The sequence below is a fragment of the Sus scrofa genome, chromosome 11, assembly GCF_054392235.1.
Source record: "Sus scrofa isolate SSC_HxYL_T2T_F1_AM1 chromosome 11, Sscrofa_HxYL_maternal_Yorkshire_Landrace_v2.0, whole genome shotgun sequence".
Classification (NCBI taxonomy): Eukaryota; Metazoa; Chordata; class Mammalia; order Artiodactyla; family Suidae; genus Sus; species Sus scrofa.
The window spans coordinates 75,621,026-75,646,852 of NC_139393.1; the positions used below are offsets into that span (position 1 = coordinate 75,621,026).

Below are 25,827 nucleotides of genomic sequence, written 5' to 3' on the forward strand. Positions count from 1 at the left end.
AGTTTATAAGAGTTCTTGTATCCTGGATAGGAACTTTTTGTTGTTATATGCACAGCAAATGATGGTAAACTATATTTAAGAGATAGAGGGGAGTTCCCGTCGTGGTGCAGTGGTTAACGAATCCGACTAGGAACCATGAGGTTGCGGGTTCGGTCCCTGCCCTTGCTCAGTGGGTTAACGATCCGGCGTTGCCGTGAGCTGTGGTGTAGGTCGCAGACGCGGCTCGGATCCCGCGTTGCTGTGGCTCTGGTGTAGGCCGGTGGCTACAGCTCTGATTCAACCCCTAGCCTGGGAACCTCCATATGCCCCAGGAGTGGCCCAAGAAATAGCAACAACAACAACAACAAAAAAAGACAAAAAAAAAAAAAAAAAAAGAGAGAGAGATAGAGGGTCATTGGAGTTCCCGCTGTGGTACAATGGGATTGGCAGCATCTTGGGAGCACTGGGACGCAGGTTTGGTCCCTAGCCTGGCACAATGGGTTAAGGATCTGGCATTGCCACAGCCTCGGCTTAGGTTGCAATTTCGGCTCGGATCTGATCCCTGGGCCAGGAGCTTCATATGCCATGGGGTGGCCAAAAAAGAAAAAAAAAAGAGATACATGTCATGAAAGAAAGCAAACAAGTAGAACGCTGATATTGTTCACTGCCTCACTTATGAGATGGAGGTGAACTATTTAGAAATTCATAAAAATGATCAATCTGAGTTTGAGGGTTGGGGTTTTACCCAGAGGATTATCCTTTTTGCAAAAGTTTCAGGAAAAGGGCAAATATATCTAGTGGCACAGACGAGTGAATGGCTGGCTAGTTTTCCAGACAAGGCACTATCTTGGTGAACAAGCGAAAAGCAGACCCTGACAGGAGCTGGCCTGGTAATCACAGTGAGGCCTTGCTGGGTATAAACCATTTCACAGAACATGAACATTAGCAGGGCCACTCTGACCATGATCAACACAAAACAGGAAGCCTTTGTAATTATGTCTAGACCATAGGCAAAACCCTGAACATTTTCCACACCACAAAATGACCAAACATCCCCCACTTTGACTAAGAGTAGAGACTGTTGTTTCTGTACCAGTTTTATAGATTTAGCCTCAGACTAGTCTGCCCTCCTTCTAGACAAGATTTACTAAGATATTTTTTGGTTTGGGGTTTTTTTTTTTTTGGTCATGCCCACGGCACGCAGAAGCTCCTGGGCCAAGGATTGAGCCTGTGCCACTGCCATAACGAGACCCAAAGCAGTGACAATGCTGGATCCTTAACCCACTGAGCCACCAGGGAACTCCTAAGAAGATACCGAGTCTTAAGAATTACCCCAGCTTCCTGGGAGCATCCAACCCAGAGCAAAGCTCCATTTCTTTAAACACTCCCCCAAATCATCCAGCACAAGCACCAAATCCGATGAGCCCCTTCCTCACCCCCTCTTGACCTCATGGTTCCCCATGGTGTGCATTTCCCTTCACTGTATCAGACAATAAACTCGACTAGTGATAGACTCAACCCCTGGTGTGTTCCTCATGGTCTTTGGTTGGAGGGCATTGACACTGGGGAATCCAGGATAATCTAACAGCCAGAGATTATTTTCTTGTCAAGACTTTATTTTATTTTATTTTTTGTCTTTTTGCTATTTCTTGGGCCGCTCCCACAGCATATGGAGGTTCCCAGGCTAGGGGTTGAATCAGAGCTGTAGCCACCGGCCTACACCAGAGCCACAGCAACGCGGGATCCGAGCCGTGTCTGCAACCTACACCACAGCTCACGGCAACGCCAGATCGTTAACCCACTGAGCAAGGGCAGGGACCGAACCCGCAACCTCATGGTTCCTAGTCGGATTCGTTAACCACTGCGCCACGACGGGAACTCCAAGACTTTATTTTTTTAATTTTTTATTTTTTTGTCTTTTTGCCTTTTCTTGAGCCACTCCTGCGGCATATGGAGGTTCCCAGGCTAGGGGTTTAATCAGAGCTGTAGCCACCGGCCTACGCCAGAACCACAGCAACACCAGATCTGAGCCACGTCTGCGACCCACACCACAGCTCACGGCAACGCCGGATCCTCAACCCACTGAGCAAGGCCAGGGATCAAACCCTCAAACTCATGGTGCCTAGTCAGATTCGTTAACCACTGCGCCACGAAGGGAACTCCCCTGTCAAGACTTTAAAAACAGACCTATCACTAGGGTGAATTTACATTAGCCACAGACACTGAAATTGATGGGTAGATAAAATTATTATTTAATAATTTTTTTAAAAAACCCAGAAGAGTCAGAAAAGGCAAAGTTACATAGAGTCCAGAAGTAGATTAGTGGCTGCCTGGAGCTGTGTGGAAAAGGGGGTTAAATGTTAAAGGTTCTTTTATTTGGAGCAATGTTCTAAACCTGTATTATGGCGGCAGTTGCATAACTCAATAAATTTGCTAAAGCCCACTGAATTGTACACTTAAGTGAGTGAATTGCGTGGTATGTAAATTACACATCAATAAAGTTGTTAAAACAACAACTCCAGAGGAGATCAGCTACATGAATCCAGCAAATGTCCTCTCTCTGTAAGCAAACTACATGACAAGCCACCCTGTAAGCAGATAGTGGGTTAAGGCATAAATTCAGAGCAAGTAGAACTGGCTATACGATTAAAACACCTCCGTTTACATCACAGAGATTACAACCATTGCAGATGTGGAGTCTTTATACTTTGGTGTTTGCCTCTGTCGCTTTCATTTTTCAAGGTTTTGCTGGCCAAATAATCCTTCTTCTGGTTACATCTCCTACTTTTGGCCTATACATCAAATCATGTTGTCCTGGGAATCATTTTTCATCTTAAAACTTAAGATACCCTTGGCTTTGAGCTACCAAGGGTTGTGTTTATAGCCTAAGGGGACTTTCATTTCTAAGTTCTGGTGTTTTTGTCCACAGCAGTGCCGGACCTGAGCCACATCTTTGACCCTTACTGCCTCTTGCCACAATGTGGGCTCCTTAATGCACAGAGCAAAGCCAAGGATTGAACCCGCATCCTCATGGATACTAGTTGGGTTCTTAAACCACTGTGCCACAAGGGGAACTCCCCAAGTTACAGTGTTTAGACTGGGAGGAAAAAGGACTATGGTTGACTTTTGGTTCCATGAACTATCACAATTTTATATCAGAAATAGAATGGCAATGAGGTGATTTTTATCTTCTAGAAAATCGCTACAGGCGTGTAATGAGCAGACTACAGTTATGCTTCCTGCACCGTGTCCAGAAGCTGGGTTGCCAGATAAAACATATGCATGTCCCATGGAATATTTGGGACATACACAGACCAAAAAATGATTCATTGTTCATCTGAAATTAAAATCTAACTGGGCAGCCTATGATTTCACTTGCGAAGAAATACATAGAAGCCATGGGAAATTCAGAAAAACAGCTGTCCAAATAATTTTGGCATAAAGCAGTGGAAAAAATAAACACCGGATTTTTAACAGCTTTAAATGGAGCCAGCAAATGCTACTGTAGCAAAGGAGAAGATCCTGTCCCTCAAGTTTTACGGCCGAGTCAGAAGTGTTATTTAGTCCTTGGAGAAAGGGAGCGTCACAGTCAAGGGGTGGGTGGAAGGAAAACTTCATTTCTTCCTAGTTTGGAACTAGAATCCTCACTCAGCCCTTCTGCGTGGCAGCGCCCAGGGAGGAGGCGCTCACAAGCCAGGGATTCCATTTTGCTGCCTGGGTGAGGGACAGAGCAATGTCGCCACGCCAGATTCCCGGTACCTGGGTGCCACCTGCCCCAGGTAGCAGAAAGAAACCCTGGCAAGGCTGGATGCGGAAGTAAGGAGTCCGCCCCGCCCCGCGGCCGAGCTCCGCCCCCGGCCCCTCCCACCAGGCCCCGGCCGTGCGGGATGACGTGTCTGAACTCTGGAGGCGGAAGCGGGGAGAAGGTCGCCAGGGTAGGGGTTGGCAAGGCGATGCTGGCCGGCCCTGCGCACGCGCGATCGGCGCTGGGCGGCCCGGGTTGCGTCTGAAGTCCGGAGATCATTTTCATTGAGGAAGAACTCCACTTATCCGGGTTTTTGCTGATGCTGAGCTCGGAGGATCGAGGGGGCGGCGAGATTTGGAAGGACCCACCCCCCGCCATAGACTCCCCGGCTCCGTCCGCTGAGTCTCAAGGAGTAACCGTTTGCGGGCGCTCAGTCCGCCTTCTTTCCTCTGTCAGTGGAAGAGGTTAAACGCATCTGGAAAACCTCAGGTTTATTTCAGCGCTCAAAAGCCTTCGATTCTGAATTCAGATCTAGAATTTACATGGTCCAGCCGGTACCAAACCTGCAGTACTTTGTAGTTACTTGCTGCTCTTGTCTCCTTTATGTGCCATACGCTGCTCTAGGCTCTGGGGTGCAGAGACCAGGTCCTTACTCCCCCGGGGTGTACGTATAAACGAGGAGTGAGGCAGTAAACAAATAACCACGTTAACTCCAGGTAGTGATAAAGTAGTGAGGAGTGCCTGGGGGGCGGGTTAAGCAGAAAGTAGAACGGAGGGATTTAAAGATTTAAGATCGCTTTGTCAAGAGTGCAAACTGAGAGGCTATTGCATTTAGTACAGGTTCAAGAGAACTAAGATTTTGGCTTGAACTAGGCTGTAGCTGTGGACATGGTAAGTACGGAGGATTTAGTCTAGTTCAGCGGTCCAGCAAGCACAACTTGTTGAAGGACTGTTTGTGGAGAGTGAAGGAACTTGAAATTTAGGTTATCTCCCAGGTTTGGGGCCTGAGAAGCATGGGGGCGGGGGGGGGGCGGTGTCAGCAGTGCCCTTTCTTGTGATGGGGGGGCACTGAGATAGTGAAGTTCAAGTATTTAGTGGTACTGGATAAACAGAAGGTAGTGAACAAAAAATGTTGGCGTTCTTGTAACTCAGCTCAGTGGAAAAGAACCCGACTAGTATCCATGAGGACACAGGTCCGACCCCTGGCCTCACTCAGTGGGTCGAGGATCCTCCTACCTTGCTGTGAGCTGTGGTGTAGGTCGCAGACGTGGCTCGGATCTGGCGTTGCTGTTGCTGCGGTGTGGGACAGCAGCTACAGTCCCGATTGGACCTCTGGCCTGGGAATTTCATGCCACAATTGCAGCCCAAAAAACAAATAATAATAATAATGTTAATTCTCTTCTGCTACCTTTCTAAATGGAGAGAAACATCGCTTCCTCGTATTATATTGGAAATCTCTGTGACTTCAACAATAGAATATTATAAATTCTTTTTCCCTAGACCAAATACATTGGGCAAATATATTAATTGTTTGCTCAAAGGAGAAGTGACCTAAATACAATCCAACTGCTCAGGCCCCCCAACCACCCCCACCCCCTACACCTGCAGTTTCTATTATAACACTTGATGCCTTTCCTCTGTATAGTGCTTAACCCTTGCCCCTTAATCTTCACAACCACCTAAAGAATATGGTGTTGACTGAAAAAAATGCACCACCTTAAAGTTGAGAATTATGTTTTATCTGGTGGACAGAATTGAGGACTTAAGCCTTTCAGATAGCTCTGAGGACTGCTCTGAAGAGGCAAGGGAGAAGCCAGGATATAATGGCTGTTTTTGCGAAAGACCAGGTAGTAAGAGCTTTAAAAGATTATGGTTAAAGAAAATCAGACATCTTGAGTTAATTAAATTTAGCACTGTTCCTTGTATGGGAAGATGCAGGAGTCTGGCCTCACTGGAAATACTCCTTCAGTATGCGCCTTAGCTATCCAGGACCAGTATCCTGCTTTTCCCCATCCGGAATCCCCTCAGGGTGCACAGTTGGCGGTAGCTGCAGTGGCTGAGGGCCTGGCAGTTTGTCTCCATCCTGAGTTCCCTCAGGGCTCACTGTCAGCTGGGGCTGTACTGTCTTCATGGCTGCAACATCCTCTGATGACGGATATGGCAGGTACCATTTTTCATTCGCAATGGACATCCTATTATACTTCCTGGGACTTGATGATTTAACTTGCTCAAGGTCCCCATAAGTTAATAGTGCTGTTCCAAAGCTGGAGTTCTTAGTGGGAACTATCTTTGCGAGCATGTTCTGCTTACTCCCCAGCATAGAACAGTGGTCCTTAGCCTTTTTTGCACATAGATTCCTTTGAAAATTTAATGTTATAAACTGTCCAGGAGAAAACGTGCAGATACCCACAAGAATTTAGATAGGATTGCCTGGGGCCCCACAAATTTCTGAATTGTCCATCTAGTAAACGTGCCCCTGTTTGATTTCTCAGCTGAAGTACTTCTGGGTTGATTCCTTGCTAGAAAGTCTACATGAATACCATCTTCTGAAGTATTCGATTGAACTCTAAGGTTCAGCTGAATTGACTTTTTAAACAAAGACTGTCCACCATTCCATTTCTACAATGATCAAACCAGTCCCCCACCGACAGGGTGCCCTGAGGGGAATTCAGGATGGAGAAAAACGGGAGTATTCTGTGCTCTGGATACTGACCCTGGATAGTTAAGAGGATATCTAGGGAATAATTTCAGTGAACCCAGATTCTTGCATCTTCTCATACCTAGAAAAGCACTAATCCTTAACTTGAGATGTCTTTTCTTCCTGATTCGCAGTAATCTTTTTTTTTTTTGTCTTTTGTCTTTTGTTGTTGTTGCTATTTCTTGGGCCACTCCCGCGGCATATGGAGGTTCCCAGGTTAGGGGCTGAATCGGAGCTGTAGCCACCGGCCTACGCCAGAGCCACAGCAACGTGGAATCCGAGCCGCGTCTGCAGCCTACACCACAGCTCACGGCAACGCCGGATCGTTAACCCACTGAGCAAGGGCAGGGACCGAACCCGCAACCTCATGGTTCCTAGTCAGATTCGTTAACCACTGCGCCACGACGGGAACTCCCGCAGTAATCTTTGATATCAGTAATCTTTGATTATTTTTTTTTCCAGCAGGAAAACATATATATCCTGGCTTCTCCCTTACCTCTTCAGAGCAGGTGCTCAGAGCTTAGAGGCTGTCTCCCGAGCTACAGTCCTCAGTAAATTTCCTGAATAAAACTTAACTCAAAACTTTTGTGCATTTTTTTCTCTTCTCCCTCTCTCTGTTTTTTTTTTTTTGTCACCAAAAGCAAGTTTCAGAGTTCCTCGGGTGAGAGACCTGGCATGGTCACTGCTGTGGCCCCTGTTTGATCCCTGGCCCCCAAAACTTCCACATGCCTCAGGTGTTGCCAAAAACCAAAAAACACAAGTTTCTCCCTGAAAAATACTCAAAAAATGCACCGCACAAACACACAAATCCGTCTGTATACAGCAAAGAAGGGCATTGCATCACTTCAATAGGAAAAGCAACAGAGACGTGCTCAAGGATGATGATACCAGATTCCTATTTTGCTGGAACTGCTTTGCTTACTGGGGTGCGGAAACCGCGGGAAACTGAGACAAAGCAGAAAGCTTGCGGCGCCGGCGCCGGGCCCCAAGGGAGCTCTAGATCGGAATTTGGAATCGGAACGTGAGCGCTGGAACCTCCCTCAAAGCAACCACTCCAGCCGGACCGCTGAAAACCTGGAAAGTGGATTTCCTCCACTCCGGCTCCCGGAAACTCCTGGGGGCGCCGGCGGCCGCTCTCACTGAGCATGTGCAGGCGGCGTTGCGCATGCTCCGTCGAGGCCCGGTTCGGTTTCTGTTGCGGAACCCGTGGTGTCTCCTAGCGCAACCGGAACTGTCCGTCGCGGGGCCGGCCTCCCTCAGCTCCGGCGGCCTGGTCCTCGTCTCCGAGCCTCCCCGTCCCTCCTTCCCTCTTCACCCCCGCGGCTCGGCTGCCCTTTCCCCGGAACAGCCGTCATGAGCGCCAGGCTGTCGGCGTCGTTTCCATCTCGGTGGCCGCGGCTGTGGCTGCTGTCGCTGCTCCTGCTGGGGGCCGCCCCGGGCCCGCGTCGGGGCGCCGCTTTCTACCTGCCCGGCCTGGCGCCCGTCAACTTCTGCGACGTAGAAAAAAAGAGCGACGAGTGCAAGGTGGGTGCGGCCTGACGGACCCCCGGGTGCATTGTCGGAAGGGGAAGCCTCTCCGTGCCTGGGCGGCCGGGGCCCGAGGGGAAGGGGGCGTAGCAGTGGGTGCGGTCCAGTGTCCCCAGAAGCGCTTGGGGTTGGCGCGGCTGTGCGCCGGAGGCTCCGGAACGGCCTGGTAGCGGGGTGGATTCTGCAGGACTCGGTGGGCCTCGGGCTCTCCTCCCGTCTGGCCGAGAGCTAGTGTGTGTGCAGCTGTCCTGAAACGGGGACTGTGCGTGTCCGGCGCTCCCTTGGAGTTGGATGCGTGCAGGTCAGCGAGCGTTCCACGAGTTGGGGGTGTTCGCTTACAGCCCGGTCACGCTCTGCAAGGAAGGGGGCGGCCAGGTCTTCCAGCAACTTTTAAGTTCATTGCTGCCAGTTTGCTACTTTTCTAGAACTCCTGGTTGGTTACGAGCTCGTTCTTTCTAGGTTTTTGGCATTTTAAACCTCACGATTAGCGATTACTTCCTTATTTGTGGAATTTAACACCCAGAGCCGCGTAAAGTGCATTAATAAAGAATTGCTGTGATGGTTGACATAGTTAATTTCTATCTTTGAAGTGTAAAAGATTTTTTAATATGCAGAAGATACATAAGATGACGCTGTTTAGTTCTCTGAGGTTGTTTGAAACACTTAAAAGGAGCAGACCACAGGAGAAGCTGGCCTTTTCTTCTAGGGTAAACCTTGAAAACTTTGACCTCTTACGACCTCAAACTCAAGCTTTTCACTTTAACCACTAGTAAAAGAGAAATAAGTAACCTGCTTCTAGATTATTGGGCATAGGGCAGGACAGGAAACATATACAATTATTTTGGATTGCTAAAACTTAACATTTGGGGCATGAGAATTTCTTTGAAACCATTAGTAATTTTAACAATTCAAATAATCGTTTAGCAATCTTTTACAATCTATAAATAGGTTTATTTACTAAGTTTGCTTTTTCTAAAGCTGGTGTTTATTTTATTACTGCTAACTTTACTATAGCTGTGAATTTTGAGCTTATTTTAGGGCACTAAAGAAGCCATTAAATTCTTTCATGGCATTTTACAGTTTCTGTTTCAAAACTTGGATCTCTAAAAATGTCTAAGGATATTTATGGGTTACTCAGCAGTTAGCACTTGAATACTGTGGCTCCCATACACTTGCAGTGCAGGAAGCTTTCACTCTTTGGGGGTTATGACTGAAAGAAAATAGTGCTTCCAAGTGGAGGAGAGCGCGAGTCCTGCAAGCACCCTGGTTTTTCCATTAAACGTTTTAGTTACCAGCCTTTAAAACTTAGAATTTGGTCTTCGAATTTAAATTTGACAGCAATCGGGAGTTCCCGTGGTGGCTCAGCGGAAACAGATCTGACTGGAATCCATGAGTACGCAGGTTCTGTCTTTGGCTTCTCTCAGTGGGTTTAGGATCCGGTGGGGTGTAAGCTGTGATGTAGGTCGCAGACGCGGCTCGGATCCCACGTTGCTGTGGCTGTGGTGTAGGCCAGCGGCTACCACTCTGATTCGACTCCCAGCCTGGGAACCTCCATAGGCCGCGAGTGGGGCCTTAAAAAGACCAACCCCACTCCCCAAAAAACATAAATTTAATAGCAGTCTTGTATTCCTAGTGCCTTAGAGACAAAAAAAAATGTTTCTTTCTTTTAGGAACGTCAAAGTAAAGGTCATAAGCATATGACAGATTATCAAAATCTGATATGTTCCAAAAGCCGTCCCTCCAAAGTGCTCTGAAACACCAATGAGGAAACAGCTATGTATTAGAGTCTTCAGGGAAAGCTACAAAGGCAGTGACATTTGAGAGGGACCTCAAACTTGAGGATGAGTGAAATTTACAGGTGGTCTGCCAGTTAGACAATTTTTGTTTCCTCAACAGGTCCTTCTTTAGGTAGCTACTTTTAGTTCACGTTTGATTAATTTCAGGGGCCCTTTTGGATTTTTAATTTCCAAAAGTATAAGGATGAAACAGACAAGACAAATCATTTTTCAGAAATGTTTGAATTTCCTCTTCGTTGCCAGTTGCTTTTACAGCTTGGTCAATAGAAACAGATCTTAAGGAAGATGTACTTTTAGCAGTTTTTCCCTAGAAATTCTTGCTTGTGGAATTTGAAGGACACTTTAATATTTCTTCTCTTTGCCTCTCAAAGGAGAAAAAGAGTAAATAGTTCAAATTTTCATTACTTCAATCAGGGTATTAACAGTTTTTTTTTCTCATCCATTCCGTATTTGTTAAGGAGTACAGTCTTGTGTATACGATTAGAAAACTTGAAGAGAATTTAAAAATTAAAAGTGGCAAAAAGACAAAAAAAAAAAAAGGAGTTCCCGTCGTGGCGCAGTGGTTAACGAATCCGACTAGGAACCATGAGGTTGCGGGTTCGGTCCCTGCCCTTGCTCAGTGGGTTAACGATCCGGCGTTGCCGTGAGCTGTGGTGTAGGTTGCAGACGCGGCTCGGATCCCGCGTTGCTGTGGCTCTGGCGTAGGCCGGTGGCTACAGCTCCGATTCAACCCCTAGCCTGGGAACCTCCATATGCCGCGGAAGCAGCCCAAGAAATGGCAAAAAGACAAAAAGACCAAAAAAAAAAAAAAAAAAAAAATTAAAAGTGAGCATTGTGAACTGGGAGTAATTATTTCCAGAAGATGCTGTTAGTTTATGGTACCAGGAGTTGGATGAATTGGCCAGGTCACTGATACTGTTTCCACCAGTTTTTCCGTCTGTGAAATAAAGATAAGCACATTTGCTTATTATATATTCCTCTTTAAAGATACCTTGCATTTCTTAGGGAGAAAGTACAGTGTTTATCATTGTCGTAACGTAATGACACATTCATAATGGTAGAGATGAAACACGTTTATCTTTAACATAAGTGTATCATAGAATGTAGTCTTTACATAGCCTGTGAAGCCCAAGTCCAGTACTTAGTTCGTTATGTATATTGAAAGACAGTCAAAAGAACCCTGAGGATTTAGTCATTTTCTCCTCCTGAAATTATTTTATATTCAGTTTACTGGCATAGAACCAAAAGTCCAGTGAACATAAAATTCTGTTCATATTTCTCTAACTTATGATTTATGATCCTTATTAGCCTTTATAGTATGACTGTTGTGTGGCAAGTTTTAAAAACTTGCTGTCATTACATATACATTTGAGTATCAGCTGGTTTTTATTGATGACGTAGTATTTCATTCCATTAGTTACTATACTTTGCTTACTGTTTCTTGCTTGTAGAGCATTTACATTGGTCCCAGTTTTTTTTCTAGAAAAAAAAATTATTTGCTAGAATGTATTTATTTATTTACTTATTTATTTTATTACTTAATGAATTTTATTACATTTCTAGGTGTACAACAAGTATTTAGCAGGAATTACTAGCATATTCACAAATTGCTAGGTCAAAGGCTAGAAGTGATTTTATAGTTCTATTTAGTATTGGTAGGTTTCTCTGAAGAAAGATAGGTGTGACTCACTGTGCTACTCGCTGGCTAATTCCCTGTGTCGCCACAATATTTATAGTTTTTATTTATTTATCAATTTAATAGCTTCATGAGAGTACCTAAGATATCTTTTAGTACCACATTACTTTTGTTGCTATTGAGGTTCCTCTTTTATTTTATTCTCTCGTTTGTCTTATTTTTGTTAGGTTTTGAGACCACAGCATTAAAAAAATTGAACCGTGTTGTTCCTTTCTTCTGTGATCCATTTTACTTTCTTAAAATCAAGGGATGATAATGTTGATGGCAAGAAGTAGAATCAGCACTGATCAGAAGTGAATTGATCTTCGTAGGAAAATGTACCGTTCTAATCTACCCTGGGCAGGTTCTTGACTATTTCAGTTAGCTTTAGATCGAGTCTTAGTGTGCTGAGTGCATTCTAATGGCTAGTACCTGAAGATCAGTGAGCAGTTCACACTGCTTTTAATTTTGAAGCAGTTATTTAGTGGCTTGACACATGAACAACTAAATTCTAGAAAACATTTGCCACTTTTTTGTTGTTTGATGTACAGGTCATGTTCTTAGATGAAAGATTAAGATTTTCTTTCTGTCTAGGAAGGAAAAATGACTAAATATACCCCCTGGTGGTTTAAAAAAAAAAAAAGGTTTCGATGAATTGGTTTCATAGCTTTTTTATAAAAAAAGAAAATCAAAATCATACTTTTATTTATTTAGTTTTTTTAGGTCAGAACGTGCAGCATATGGAGGTTCCCAGGATAGCGGTCCAGTCTGAGCTACAGCTGCCAGCCTGTGCCACAGCCACAGCAATGCTGGAGCCAAGCTTTGGCTGCTACCTACATCAGGGCCCCGATGGATCCTTAACCCACTGAGCAAGGCCAGGAATCAAGCCCACATCCTCATGGATACTAGTCAGCTTTGATAACCACTGAGCCACGACAGGAGCTCCCCAAAATTGTGCTTTTAAACTTTCTTTTTTGGTAGTTATTTTTATTTTTATTTATTTATTTATTTTTAAGACTGCACCCATGGCATATGGAGATCCCCAGGCTAGGGGTGCAATCGGAGCTGTAGCCACTGGCCTACACCACAGCCACAGCAGCGCAGATTCTGAGCTGAGTTTTCACTGTACACCACAGCTGATGGCAATGCCAGATCCTTAACCCACTGAGCGAGGCCAGGGAATGAACCCGAGTCCTTATGGATACTAGTCAGGTTCATTAACCACTGAGCCATGAAGGGAACTCCCCTGGTAGTTATTTTTAGAAGCTTTAATGAATTCTCTTTTATTTGGGGAGCAGTGTGTATATGGAATTAGTCAAATTTAAGAAAACAATTCTGAATGTTGCTCTGAACAGATACAAGAATGAGTGTATATCTACCTGTTTTGATTTGACCGTAGAGATAGATTGAAGATTTTGAAATATTTAAAAAATATATAATTTACATGTAAAATTAACAGTATACTTGATATAATTTACTTATTGATATTTAGTTTTGTCTTTTCATACTTTTTTTTTTTTTTCTAGAGTAAGAGCACTGATTCTAAGCTTCTGGCAACTAGTCAGTGTGTGAGGATTACTAACACTGTTTCAAATACAAAATCTGGCATCAGAAAGAATGACTTCGTGATAAATTCACATTCCAGGGATTGTTCTTTTTTCCTGTGAAAAAGTATGTGGAACTGAGTCAGAAGGTCTTTGTTCAGAAATTAAATTTTTGAATAAAATTACTTTGAACCTGTGCTTGTTGCTGATTGCTCTCAGATAGTGGATCTGAGAGCTAGGATTAGGAAAGCAAGCATGGTCCATTTGGATGAAATTCTGTCCTGCTGCCTGTGGCTCTCCACAAGGGGAAGCCCTTCCAAGGGTGTTACTTGACCTTCTGAAACAAAACCCCAGAGGTGTGCTCTGCCTGCGGACGCGCACAAATTCTAGAGACTGGTCTGAGCTTGGTCAACCTTGGCGCCCAGTTTCCAAACCTTCCTTCCTCTTCTTCCTTGCAGTTTTCTATCACAGTGGCCTCTTAGTAAGTGTTGTAGTGAATTATACTTTAATTGTGCTCTACAACGCTGTTCTCTATTACTGTGAAAATTAACTAAGTATCTATGAAAATCTTTATAAGAAATTTGTGAATATTTTTTCTTTGCTCTTCTTATTCTCACTTTTCAAACCTTGGCTAATGATAAAGACTACAGATTGTGTACTTTATGTGTGCCAGGTATATAATTAACCTTGGTTAATCTTTAAACAACCCTGTGATTTTTAGACAGGGAGACTGAACCTGAGTAAGATGCAGTACTCTCTCAAGCACAGATACCTAGTAAGTAGCGAAGCTAAGGTGCAACTCCAGGAGTGTCTGAGTCCCAGGTCTGGGCTCTTCACTGTATGGGGATAGTGCTGAGCCCTCTGCCTCTTCTCCTGCCCTGCCCTGCAGATCCCTGGCTACTTATCATGATCCTGGACTTCCACAATTACTGCAGTTATCAACAAAGAGCTGGTGACATATGTAATCAATTTTAAGCAGCCAGATTTTATATTTATTCCTTTCTTTAGTATAGTCTAAAGTTAAAATTTTATTTTTTGATGGGAGAGACGAAGAAGAACCTAAGTATCTAGGAGATGAGCTTCTGGGCTTTATTGGTTAGAGGATAACTCAAAGCTCATGAACATGCATTTGTGAGTTCCAGCATTTCTATTTGGATAGTGCTGGATTTCTATTTGGATATTTGGATAGATAATTATATCTGAATTAAGGTTTTCCTTCTTCAGACTTTTTCCCACTATAGACTTTTCCAATATTAAAGCAGTTGTAGGGCGGAGTTCCCGTCGTGGCTCAGTGGTGAACGAATCTGACTAGGAACCATGAGGTTGTGGATTCAGTCCCTGGCCTTGCTCAGTGGGTTGAGGATCCAGCGTTGCTGTGAGCTGTGGTGTGGGTCGCAGATGCGGCTGATATCCCACGTTGCTGTGTTTCTGGCGTAGGCCGGCGGCTACAGCTCCAATTAGACCCCTAGCCTGGGAACCTCCATATGCCAAGGGTGTGGCCCTAAAAAGACAAAAAGATTAAAAAAGAAAAAAAAGTAGTGGTAGGGCAAAAGACAGCTGTATTCTTTTGTTACTTCTACAGGAAGTAAACTAGGAGACGAGAACTTAAATGTAGCATAAGGTGCAGGCTTCCATAGTTTTCTATGGCTGTGTCTTTGTATCTCAGACCCTTCTGTGACTAGTTACTTCCTTTGATCATTATGCAAAGTCATTGGTATACCTTGTACACATTTGTGTATAAAGTCAATGTATACATTTCTTCACTGAGTTCCTTCCTACCTTGAAAAACAATTGTAGGTAGGACAAATGGGATGGTGGTTGTAAAAGCTGAACCCAAACAAAGGAACAAGGAAATAGGGGAGAGTTGCAGTCCTACAGCATGACATGCCTGAGGCAATAAAATAGGGTGTGGTTTGACCGAAGTTGGGATCTTACATAGAACGGGCAGATGGGGACTGGAAGTAAAATTGTATGTTTGGGAGGAAGAGGAATTAGAAGGGAGACAATAGAATCTAAATTAAATAAACCGTTTCCATGAGAAATTTCTTAGAGTGGGATTGCAGTCAGCCTTGCTTTATCTAAGTCTTGCTTTTGAATTTACAGTCTTGCTTTAGGCTTAGTCTGTAACTTTCTTAAAATGTTTAATGTTGTCACAACTTCTCATGATTGTAATAACTCACTGGAACAGTGTGAAAGTAGGAATGTGAGGAAGTGACCTCTAAGGCTCTTTCAAGTCATGTCGGTGATATTTGAGAGTTGGCTGTCTCTATTTAAGGCAAATTTCCAGGAGGAGATGCACTTAACTTTTGGATGGGAAATAAAGATGATGTTTAGAGTGGAAAATGACCTAAAATTAATGAAATACTGCCCTCTTATAGCACATTGCTATTTTAATAAGAAAAACTAAACCCCATAGAGATTCAGTAACTATCCCAAGAACATATAAATAGGTTTGTTTCTTTTCTCTTTTACTTCCTTGAATGTATGCCCTATTTCCCCATCTGGATTATAAATTCTTTGAAAGGCAAGCCTTCATGTATTTTGTTTTATTATAGCATTCACAGTGTCTATATAGGACATTGTGGGCGTTGAATAAATGTGTTGATTGAATGAATTTCTCAGGGTTTTTCAGGATTTGTTGTTGTGAATGTTCTTCACTTTTCACATATATTGCAAATTCTACTGTTTCCCCCTGTGTATTTTTTGAAATCCTCTGTCCTGCTTCTAACATCTTTTCATACTAAGTTTTACTCCTTAGTCTTTCTTATTGCTTTGATTTGGCTTCCATCGCATCATAATATGAATAAAGTCTGCTCTCACTTTTACAGCCTTTGCTTTTTCCAACTTTTAAATGTGACAATTTTCAGAATTCAAAAAAGTTGAAAGAATAGTGTAATGATCGCTTGTATATTCACCTAGACACCTAGAGGCAACAGTTGTTTGTATTTTTCCCTATTTGTTTTTATCTGTGTATGTATTTATATTTTTGGGGGATGAATGTCATGAGGTTTGTAGCACAGTTTTGCCCTTCATGAAACTGCGTAAGCTCACTAGTAGTCTCATTTCCTTTCTCCTTTTTTGCAATTTTAAATTGAAGTATTGTTGATTTGCAGTGTTGTGTTCATTTCTGCTGCACAACAGTGATCTGGTTTTATATATGTATATATGTGTGTGTGTATTATATTCTTTTCTGTTATAGTTTATCACAAGATGTTGAATATAGCTCCCTGTGCTGTATGGTAGGACCTCGTTGTTTATGCATTTTCTCTATACTAGTTTGCATCTGCTAACTCTGTACTCCCACTCCATCTCTTCTCTATCCTCTCTTGCAACTTTTTTTGCATCTTTCTTCCCCCTTTTTTGGCCACCCTGTGGCATATGGAGCTCTGGGACCAGGGATCAGATCTGACCTGCAGTTGCAGCTGTGGCAGTGCCAGATCTTTTAACACATTGTGCTGGACAGCAGATTGAACCTGCATCCTGGCTCTGCAGAGACACCGCCAATCCCACTGTACCACAGCAGGAACTTCTCTTTCAGTTTTTAACATTTATTCTACTACTGTATTGCAAGGATCTTATTATTCTATGACACTTTGAAATTTCCTTGTTTCACTGTAAGGGTCGACATTTAAAACAGTATTGTACATGTAGTGTATTTACAAGTATGTTGTAAATCTATTCTATACTAAAGATGCTATTAATTTTAATTTACATTTCTAAGCTTGTTTTAAATAAGCTAAATCTTAAATCTTCAAATTCTCACAATTTAAAAAAGGAAGAATGAATGAAAGTGTTACAAAAATAGCCAAGATGAACTGACTATCCTGGGTGTGTTTTGATTAGTTCACTGAACAACAAGAAAGGTCCATAATTTATTGGTGATACTGATGATGGACTAACTTTCCTGTAAAAGTAAGTGTGGAAAAGTGACAGAAGAGACTAGAAGGAAGAAACGTGGAGGACTGAGAACAGCAGAAATTAAAAGTGGTAGCAGCAGTTGTGTTTACTTACTTTTTTGAGCCAGTATTCTGGTGTGTTTTAAATGTCCTAAAGTAGAGCAAGTACTCCCTAGCTTGATAATTATTATTTTCCCATTTTCTAGGCTAATAGCCAAGAAGTAAGTAACGAATAGGCATAAACAGTAAATAGAAGTTACTGTCCTTAATGTCCTTTAATGTGAGGGCTTCCCACAGAAACCCTCAGAGTTACCCTTACACATACGGAAATGGAAGAAAAGAGGAGATAGCAGTTGTCTTTGTCTAGCTTATAGTTAAATATTTAACTTATTGTATGCCAACTAAATACAAGAGCTTCTGTATTTTCTGTTTTATTTTTATTTAATTCCTTACATTCAAAAGTACTTGCCCCTGAGCACATGGACATTAACAGCAGACCTAGGATTGGAAAGGAACTCAGCAGTCTGATGCTTTTCTGCCTCCAAACTGAAGCTGTGTTCCTTATTTATATGCTGCATGTTAAAATTAATTTTGTTTTTGGAGTTCCCTTTGTGGCTCAGTGGTTAACAAACCCGACTAGGATCCTTGAGGATGTGGGTTAGATCCCTGGCCTCACTCAGTGGGTTAAGGATCTGGTGTTGCCAGGAGCTATGGTGTAGGTCGCAGACACGGCTCAGATCCCGAGTTGATGTGGCTGTGGCGTAGGCTGGCGGCTGTAGCTCCAAATGGACCCCTATCCTGGGACCCTCCATATGCCATGGGTGCGGCCCTAAAATAGAAAACAAAATTTAAAAATGAAATTAATTTTGTTTTTAGGTGAAAGATTAGTGAGAATTATTTTTGCATATTGCTATCTTGGAAAACTTTGTGAACAGCCCTTGATAATTGTAGACATCCTTATAAATCACGAAGCAAGGCTGAAACATGCTTGTTAGGTGACATTGTTAACATTTTTGTTATTAGGAGTAGAATTTTAAGCTACTTCACCAGGTCAGGAAAAGTTGACAGATTGGGCAGATTTATTGGGGATTTGGTAATAGACAAAATGCTAAATGTAAGATGGAAAAAAACTAATAATGTGCAAATAGGAAAATAGGGAAGGGTGTGTGGGTCTTTGGGTTAGAGACTAAAATGGAGTAGATGTGGTAATAATCAGCTTAAATGATGTTAAATTATATAAACAGGAGACTAGTACGGTGGCTAGAAGAGAACTCTTCCTGGCTTCCAGAGCTTGAATCAGAGATTTACAGTAGACTTGGAGCCAGTGAATCTGATTACAGAAGTTTTGACAAGAGTGTTTTTTAAAAGGGTTAAATTGGAATTTAAAGTGGTGTGGGTTAGCCTGAGGGTGGAATGGAGTAGAGAATAAACCCTGGGGAGTGGTAAAAGTGAAGACAGACTTCCAGAACGAGTACCTAAGGCTAACGTGGATCTGAAATTTAGCCAAGAGAATTAATATGAAATGTTTCAATGTGCTAGTGGTATTAAGCTATTGTATTTAACATAATATATAGCCAATGGGAATATGCTTCCAGAAATCCTCTTAAAGTTATATCAGAAAACAAAAAGTAGTAAATTAATTTGGTCGTGGACAAGTTAAAGTATATTTGAAGAAAAATGATTAACAATTGTATTTTTGAAATGATGAGTCCTAAGCTATCAGTTACAGAACATTGGAAAGAGTTGAAAAGTGTCATTGAAAAATTTATGCTGTTGGTAAAAAGGCTAATGAAAAGTAACAGTGTCATTCTGTACACATGTTTAAAACTTTGATGTTTGTACCTTGAATTCTGCCTGTAATTCTCAATGATATACCTTCTAAGAAAGATATGAGAGTTGAGTGAGGTCCTGAGAAAAGTAGCCGGCATGATCAAGGAGATAGATGACTCAGAAAATTAAGACCTTTTCATTTTGGAAGATTTAAAAAAAAGATTTTAGGAGTTCCCGTCGTGGCGCAGTGGTTAACGAATCCGACTAGGAACCATGAGGTTGCGGGTTCGGTCCCTGCCCTTGCTCAGTGGGTTAACCATCCGGCGTTGCTGTGAGCTGTGGTGTAGGTTGCAGACGCAGCTCGGATCCCGCATTGCTGTGGCTCTGGCATAGACCGGTGGCTACAGCTCCGATTCAACCCCTAGCCTGGGAACTTCCATATGCCGCGGGAGCTGCCCAAGAAATAGCAACAACAACAGCAACAACAACAACAAAAGACAAAAAAAAAAAGATTTTAAAAGGATTGATAAGAGAAGTCAGAAAATGAGAATAGGGTTTTCCCTCAATGTCATAATCCTACAGCTGAAAGATGTACCATGAAACTTCAGAGAACATCATAGGCTAAGCAGAAATTCTTGCCTTCTCCATGGCTAGAAATGGAAGAAACTTTTACCCTAAATTTATATCCTCTTGAACAGTGTCCTAAATTTTTTTTACATGGTATCAGATCTCTGGACCTTTTGCCCTGTTTTGGGTCCCCTAAGGTGTGAATTTTTTTTTTTTTTGGTCTTTTTTGGTCTTTTTTGGTCTTTTAGGGCCTTACCTGTGGCATATGGAGGTTCCCAAGCTAGGGGTTGAATGGGAGCTGTAGCTGCTGGCCTGCAGCAGAGCCAGAGCAATGCCTAAGGTGTGAACTTAAAGACTTCTGGGGAGTTCCCTGCTGGCTCAGTGTGTTAATGATCCAGAGTTGTCACAGCGGTTGCTCAGGCTTGCTCAGGCTTGATCCCTGGCCTGGGAACGAATGCATACCTCAGGCATGGCTGCATAAAGAGAACATTGAAAAATACCTAGAGGAGTTCCTGTCACGGCTCAGCAATGATGAACCTAACTAGCATCCATGAAGACGTGGGTTCGATCCCTGGCCTCACTCAGTGGGTTAAGGATCCAGTGTTATCATGAGCTGTGTAGGTCGCAGATGAGCTGGAATCTGGTATTGCTTTGGCTGTTGTGTAGGCTAGCAGCTGTAGCTTTGATTTGACCCCTAGGCTGGGAAGTTCCATATGCTGAAGGTGTGGCCCTAAAAAGTTTTTTTTTAAAAAAAGGAAAAATACCTAGAAAACAGAGCTCAAGTATAACCAGGAGTCCAATCTCACTTGCTGTCTTGTAGGGTCCTTGGTCTAAGAATTGTGTTCACATTTTTAAGTAATTAGAAAAAAAAAGAATATTTAGAGATGAGAGAAAATTACATGAAAAATTTCAGTGCTGTAGATAGTTTTATTGGGCTGTAGCTGGGCCCATTCAGTTATGTCATGTTTCTGGATGCTTTTACACTATAATTGCAGAGACTGCTTGTCTAGCAAAGCCTAAAATGTTATTCTCTGGCCCTTTAAAAAGAAAAAAAATTGCCAGCCTTTGGAATAGACTAACATTCGAGTTTTTTTTCCAGGTAAAGAGAAGAGTGTAATGAAGTAGAGTAAAAATATTAAGCAGGTGAAGAAGGTATATAAATGGCACCGAGCAGCATTTTATTCATTTCACTTACGGTACTGTCCCACACAGAAGCCATTACCCTCTTGTGACTTCTTTTTTTTTGGTCTTTTTAGGGCCGCACCCATGGCATATGGAGGCTCCCAGGCCAGGGGTCGAATTAGAGCTACAGCTGCCAGCCTACACCACAGCCACAGCAACTCGGGATCCGAGCCGCGTCTGCGACCTACACCACAGCTCACGGCAACACTGGATCCTTAAGCCACTGAGCGAGGCAAGGGATCGAACCCACAACCTCATGATTCCTAGTCAGATTTGTTTCTGCTGCGCCACGACGGGAACTCCTCCTGTGACTTCTTAAATGGGAAATTAAAGTTTAAGTTCTTTAGCCACACTGACCACATTTCAAGTGACCAGTGGCTCCATGTGGCTAGTGGTTACTGTGTTTGACAGTGCAGATAAAGAGTGTTAAAGATGGTTAACCCACTGAGCAAGTGTTTTTATTGCTTAAAGGTCAATTGGACATTCCTACATGACAGTAAATACTTAAATAGTACTTTGTGACAGGCACTGCTCTTGAATCTTCTCAAAAACCACATGAAGCAGGGATTATTATTACCGCCATTCTACAGATGAGAAAACCAAGACATAAGGAAATGAAGAAACTTGCCCAAGATCGGACAGCTAAGAACTGTTAGGACCAGGATTTAAACCCAGGCAGGCTCACTTCAGAGTCTGTATCTTAATCACTTTGTATTGAGCAAGGTTGAGAGTGAGGATGCTTAATTGTAGCACAAAGGAGTTAGCTCGTGTACTGAAAGTGTGGCTGTATGATTTTGAAACTCTAAACATAGAAAGTTGTATAGAATGCAATAGCTACATTCCTTCTTAGAAATCTAAAGATGTGAACTGGATTGGCTTTTTAGGAACTTTCAGTCTTCATTGAGATGTATTAAATAGAGCACTTGGATTCTGGTGTTTGTTCATAGCAGTGTTGACCCCTTATAATTAGTGAAAACTATTTCCGCAGAGCACTCAACTGGGAATTTTGCCTTCACAAAAGTTTATGTATATGATACTTGCTCAAGCATTCTGTAAGTCTATTTTGCTAAAACGACCAATGATATAGTCTTAACAAAGTGTTTTTGTCTTTGATAGTGTTAACCATTGAGCAGTCATTGATTAGAGACCAGTTTTAAGGGTTTTATATGATACTGTTTTTAGGACTGTATACAAAAGCCAGTGTCTTCCATGTGTATCATGAAGGTTGGATTAGCATTTTAATGGATAAGCAGTGCAGTTTGGGCATTCCCTAGTCTGAATGTCATTAAATTTATTTGGTTTTATTTATTTAACAAATACATAGCACTTCATGTATTAGGAACTGTTTGAAGTACTTTATAACTTAATTCATTTACTCTTCATACCTCTGTGAGGTAAATACTGTTATCTGCATTTGGCAGATAAAGAAACTGAAGCCTCCATGAGGACACTAAGATGTTAAATAGTTTGTGTATAAACAGTTGAGCTGGGGTTTTAACCCAGGCCGCTGGCCCCAGAGTCTGCTCCTGCCGCTGTGTCTCGCTTTTTCCAGTGATAGTGTAGTACTAGTTTTTGTTCATTGAACTTCCTGTCTCACGTTCAGGGTGTTAACAGCTGTAGAGGACTGCTGAGGCACTAGGGAATGAGATCAGAGTGGCAATGTGGCTTTATGCCATTCCAGGTGGCCTCATGATCAGGGTCCAGAGGCAGCCGTAGTGATCTAACCCTATAAAAATACAGGTAAATGGCTCCTGTTTGTTTTTGTTAGCATCAAAAGTACTTCAGGGCACAAATTACTTTTTCAATAAAGAATTCTGTCTTGAAAAGCAATGAGCTCCTATTGGATCCTTTAGGACTTCAGAAGCACCTTGAAGAAATTTTGGGAGCTTTAGTAGGAAGTTATGGCTTTAAATTAGCCCATATTTACTAGGAAGTTGATACCTCTTTTCTCCCTCTCCCATGTGGTTGAACTTGATTTGGTCTCTGTGAATTTCTTCTTTGTTATTACCTTTGTAGCTCCTCACTCTCAAATTGATCAAAGCAGTCCTCCAAAGTTAAACCATGTTGGAGTTCCCTTGTGGTGCAATGGATTAAGGATCTGGCCTTGTCCTGGCTGCAGCTTCAGTCGCTGGCTATGGTGAGGGCTGGGTCTCTGGCCTGGGAACGTTTGCATGCCACAGGCCACAGAAATTTCTTTCCTACCTGGCAGCATTTCTTTCTTTTTTTTTTTAATGGTCCCATGGTGTATATTTTTAATAGCTGATTTACTGTCAATAGGCATACTGCAGTGTGTTTCTAGTTTTTTTGTTAAAATGAACACGTTTGCGATATACATTCTTATACATGATCTCTTACGCACAGACAATTTTATTTCTAGGGGATAAGTTCTCCTAAGTAGGCTTACTGGGTAGAAGAATATGTTACTACTTTAAAAATGCTGTTAGTTTGCTTTCCGAAAGGCTGTGACTACTTCACATTTTAAAGAGCCATAGATGTAGGTTTTGCAGATTTTTGGCCAAAGCTTGGTGGTGTCTTATCTACAGTTTGAACGTGGATGTCTCAGATTCACTCATTCTCAGATTTTCTTTTTTTGAATGCCATGACTGTTTACCCTCCCCAAGGCACAAAAAATGAGTAAAAACAAAGTCATGATCTCTTTTCCCCAAACCCGATCCTCTCATAGTGTCCTTTTTGTTCACTTGTCCAAATCAGAAACCTAAGGCATCTCTCATCTCTAAACTTAAGGCATCTCTCATACTCTCACATACAAATCATCAAAGTCCTATCACATTTATTTTCAAAATGTTTCTTGGATGCATCGTCTCTTTCTTCTCTTTGATATTTCTTGAATGCTGTGAGAATATTTTTTTAATTGTTTCAAAATAAAAATGATTTTTGTGTTGTAGAATGAAATAATGAATTTGAAAACCAGATTTTTAAAATAGCATCTATATTGATGTGATGAATGGTTTATTTGAAATGTCTTACTTAATTTTTTAGAAATTATTAGGAGTTCCCGTCGAGGCTTAGTGGTTAAGAATGAGGTTGCGGGTTCAATCCCTGGCCTTCCTCAGTGGGTTAAGGATCCGGCATTGCCGTGAGCTGTGGTGTAGGTCGCAGACACGGCTTGGATCTGGCGTTGCTGTGGCTGTGGTGTAGGCTGGTGGCTACAGCTCTGATTAGACCCCTAGCCTGGGAACCTCCATATGCCTTGGGAGTGGCCTCAGAAAAAGGCAAAAAGACAAAATAAATAAATAGAAATTATTAGAACTTAAAAAGCATTTAGAAAATATTGAAGACATTTGCCACTTTGAAGATTATTTTGTTATAATTTAACTGCATATAAATCTACTCAGTGAATGGTTTATAAGAGAATTGTTTAAAATGAGTATTATAGAATTTCACATTTCAAATGTCAGGTTCATTTTCAATTCTAAGCATGACTTAGGTTTGGTCTCCAGTTTACATTCTAATTCTGTGTTTTCTCATTGTCAGACTGAAATAGAACTATTTGTGAACAGGCTTGACTCAGTGGAATCTGTTCTTCCCTATGAATATACAGCGTAAGTTTTTCATCTTGATTTTTATACACAACTTTCTGATTCACCAGAATTTTGTACATTTAGAACTTTATTTTCTCCACACTTACGGATAAATTCACATGCATTTTAAAAATGTGCAGAGCCTGTAAACATTTTTAAAGGGGTATTCTTTATTTCAAAGGTCGGGTTAAAATGTGAAATGTTGTTTTGCATCATAACAGAAACACCAGCTAAAACAGTGAATTTCCTTTTTTATCTGACTGGACAAGTAGCCATTTTGTTTTCTTTAATTTTTTTAATTATTGAAAAACCCACACAATTTGAAACAAAATCCTTAGGTCAGTTCCCAGAAATAACTGCCTTATTGTCTGCCTTCCCCGTTTTTTTTCTCGCCATATTCTAATGTACATAATCTCATTTATACATTTTCGTTTTAAATAAAAGTAGGTTTATGTATTTTATTTGCACCTTGTTTTTCTCACTATTTCTGTGTGGACATCTATCTGTGTTTTTTGTCTTTTTTTTTTTTTTTTTTTTCCTTTTCTAGGACCGCTTCCCGCAGCATATGGAGGTTCCCAGGCTAGGGGTCTAATCGGAGCTGTAGCCACCAGCCTACACCACAGCCACAGCAACACCAGATCTGAGCTGCATCTGTGATCTACACCACAGCTCATGGCAATGCCGGATCCTTAACCCACTGAGCAAGGCCAGGGATCGAACCCTAAACCTCACGGTTCCTAGTCAGGTTGTTTCCACTGTGTCACTATGGGAACGTCTCTAACTTACATCTTAATAAAAGTATTATTTAAAAATCAAGCTCTGATGGAACATGCTGAAAGATAATATAAGAGTGTTTATAGATCAGGAGCTTGGGCTTATCAGACACAACTTAGAATAGATTTACAAAGAGATCCTGCTGAATAGCATTGAGAACTATGTCTAGATACTCATGTTGCAACAGAAGAAAGGGTGGGGGAAAAACTGTAATTGTAATGTATACATGTAAGGATAACCTGACCCCCTTGCTGTACAGTGGGAAAATAAATTTAAAAAAAAAAAAAAAGAGTGTTTATAGATGTATGACTGGGTCACTTTGCTGTACAGTAGAAATTGGCAGAACAGTGTAAATCAACTTTAATAAAATTTTTTTAAAGAAAATAAATAAAAATCAAACTCATTCTAAGGCATAATTTTCAGATGTCTTTGTTTTTTATTTTTGGGAGATGCAGTACATGGAACTCAGGGTGCACATGTACTTATTCATCTACTAGAATGTCTGAAAAGATTAGTACGTAATTTGTTCTCTAGATTGGCTAGTGGTCTGATATTTCATTGTTTCCTTTTATGCTTAAAAACTTAAATATTTTCACCTGCAGGTTTGATTTTTGCCAAGCGTCAGAAGGAAAACGCCCATCTGAAAATCTTGGTCAGGTATTATTCGGGGAAAGAATTGAACCATCACCATATAAGGTTTGTATTCAGTGTTATATAAAAGTTATTTGGTTGCATCCTTCTTTTTCTACTCCCTTACAGAAAAGCCTAAGATAACTTAGCTCTTATGGCTAAGAAGGGATTACTATCTCTTTTGCATCCAGGAATAATTTCTTAAAGTCACAGTTTAAAAGGATCCCTCCCCTTCTCATGATATGTCATGGATAAGTTTAAGGAACGTTTGTGCAATCAGTATTGTAAATGGTAAGGTGGGGGCCTAAAAGATGGAGCTCAGACCCCCTGCCTCACCCTGTGAGGGACCTGGAACCCAGCCTTCAAGGATGAAGAGTTGCCCCAGCTGCTCACATCTCCTTCCCCCTCTTTGAAAACAGTATCCCTAGATCTTCTCTGTTAGCAAATAGAGCATTACCTCATGTTTCCCACTGGGTTTGGGGAGAGCTCACCTCTCTATTTT

General features: G+C 41.9%; 2 protein-coding genes across 8 annotated transcripts in view; both read left to right on the forward strand.

The window, feature by feature from the left end:
• Positions 1–7,004, forward strand: part of LOC110255850 (uncharacterized) — a 65,960-nt gene extending 58,956 nt beyond the window's left edge. Inside the window, exon 7 of the mRNA XM_084982228.1 lies at positions 6,885–7,004. Within this exon, the coding sequence (XP_084838354.1) occupies positions 6,885–6,946 (62 nt within the window). The 3' untranslated portion in view covers positions 6,947–7,004. The remainder of the gene's footprint in view (positions 1–6,884) is intronic.
• A 605-nt stretch (positions 7,005–7,609) lies between these two features.
• TM9SF2 (transmembrane 9 superfamily member 2) overlaps positions 7,610–25,827 on the forward strand; it is a 61,671-nt gene continuing 43,453 nt past the window's right edge. For 6 of the 7 annotated variants that reach the window (XR_014819822.1, XR_014819823.1, XR_014819824.1 and 3 more), the window contains exons 1-3: positions 7,610–7,946; positions 23,875–23,942; positions 25,298–25,391. Coding sequence is in view for 2 of the 7 variants with exons in the window: in XM_021065854.2 (XP_020921513.1) it covers positions 7,776–7,946; positions 23,875–23,942; positions 25,298–25,391 (333 nt within the window). In the remaining 5 variants the exon portion in view is untranslated. The remainder of the gene's footprint in view (positions 7,947–23,874; positions 23,943–25,297; positions 25,392–25,827) is intronic. The other variant, XM_084982218.1, reaches the window with a different exon arrangement.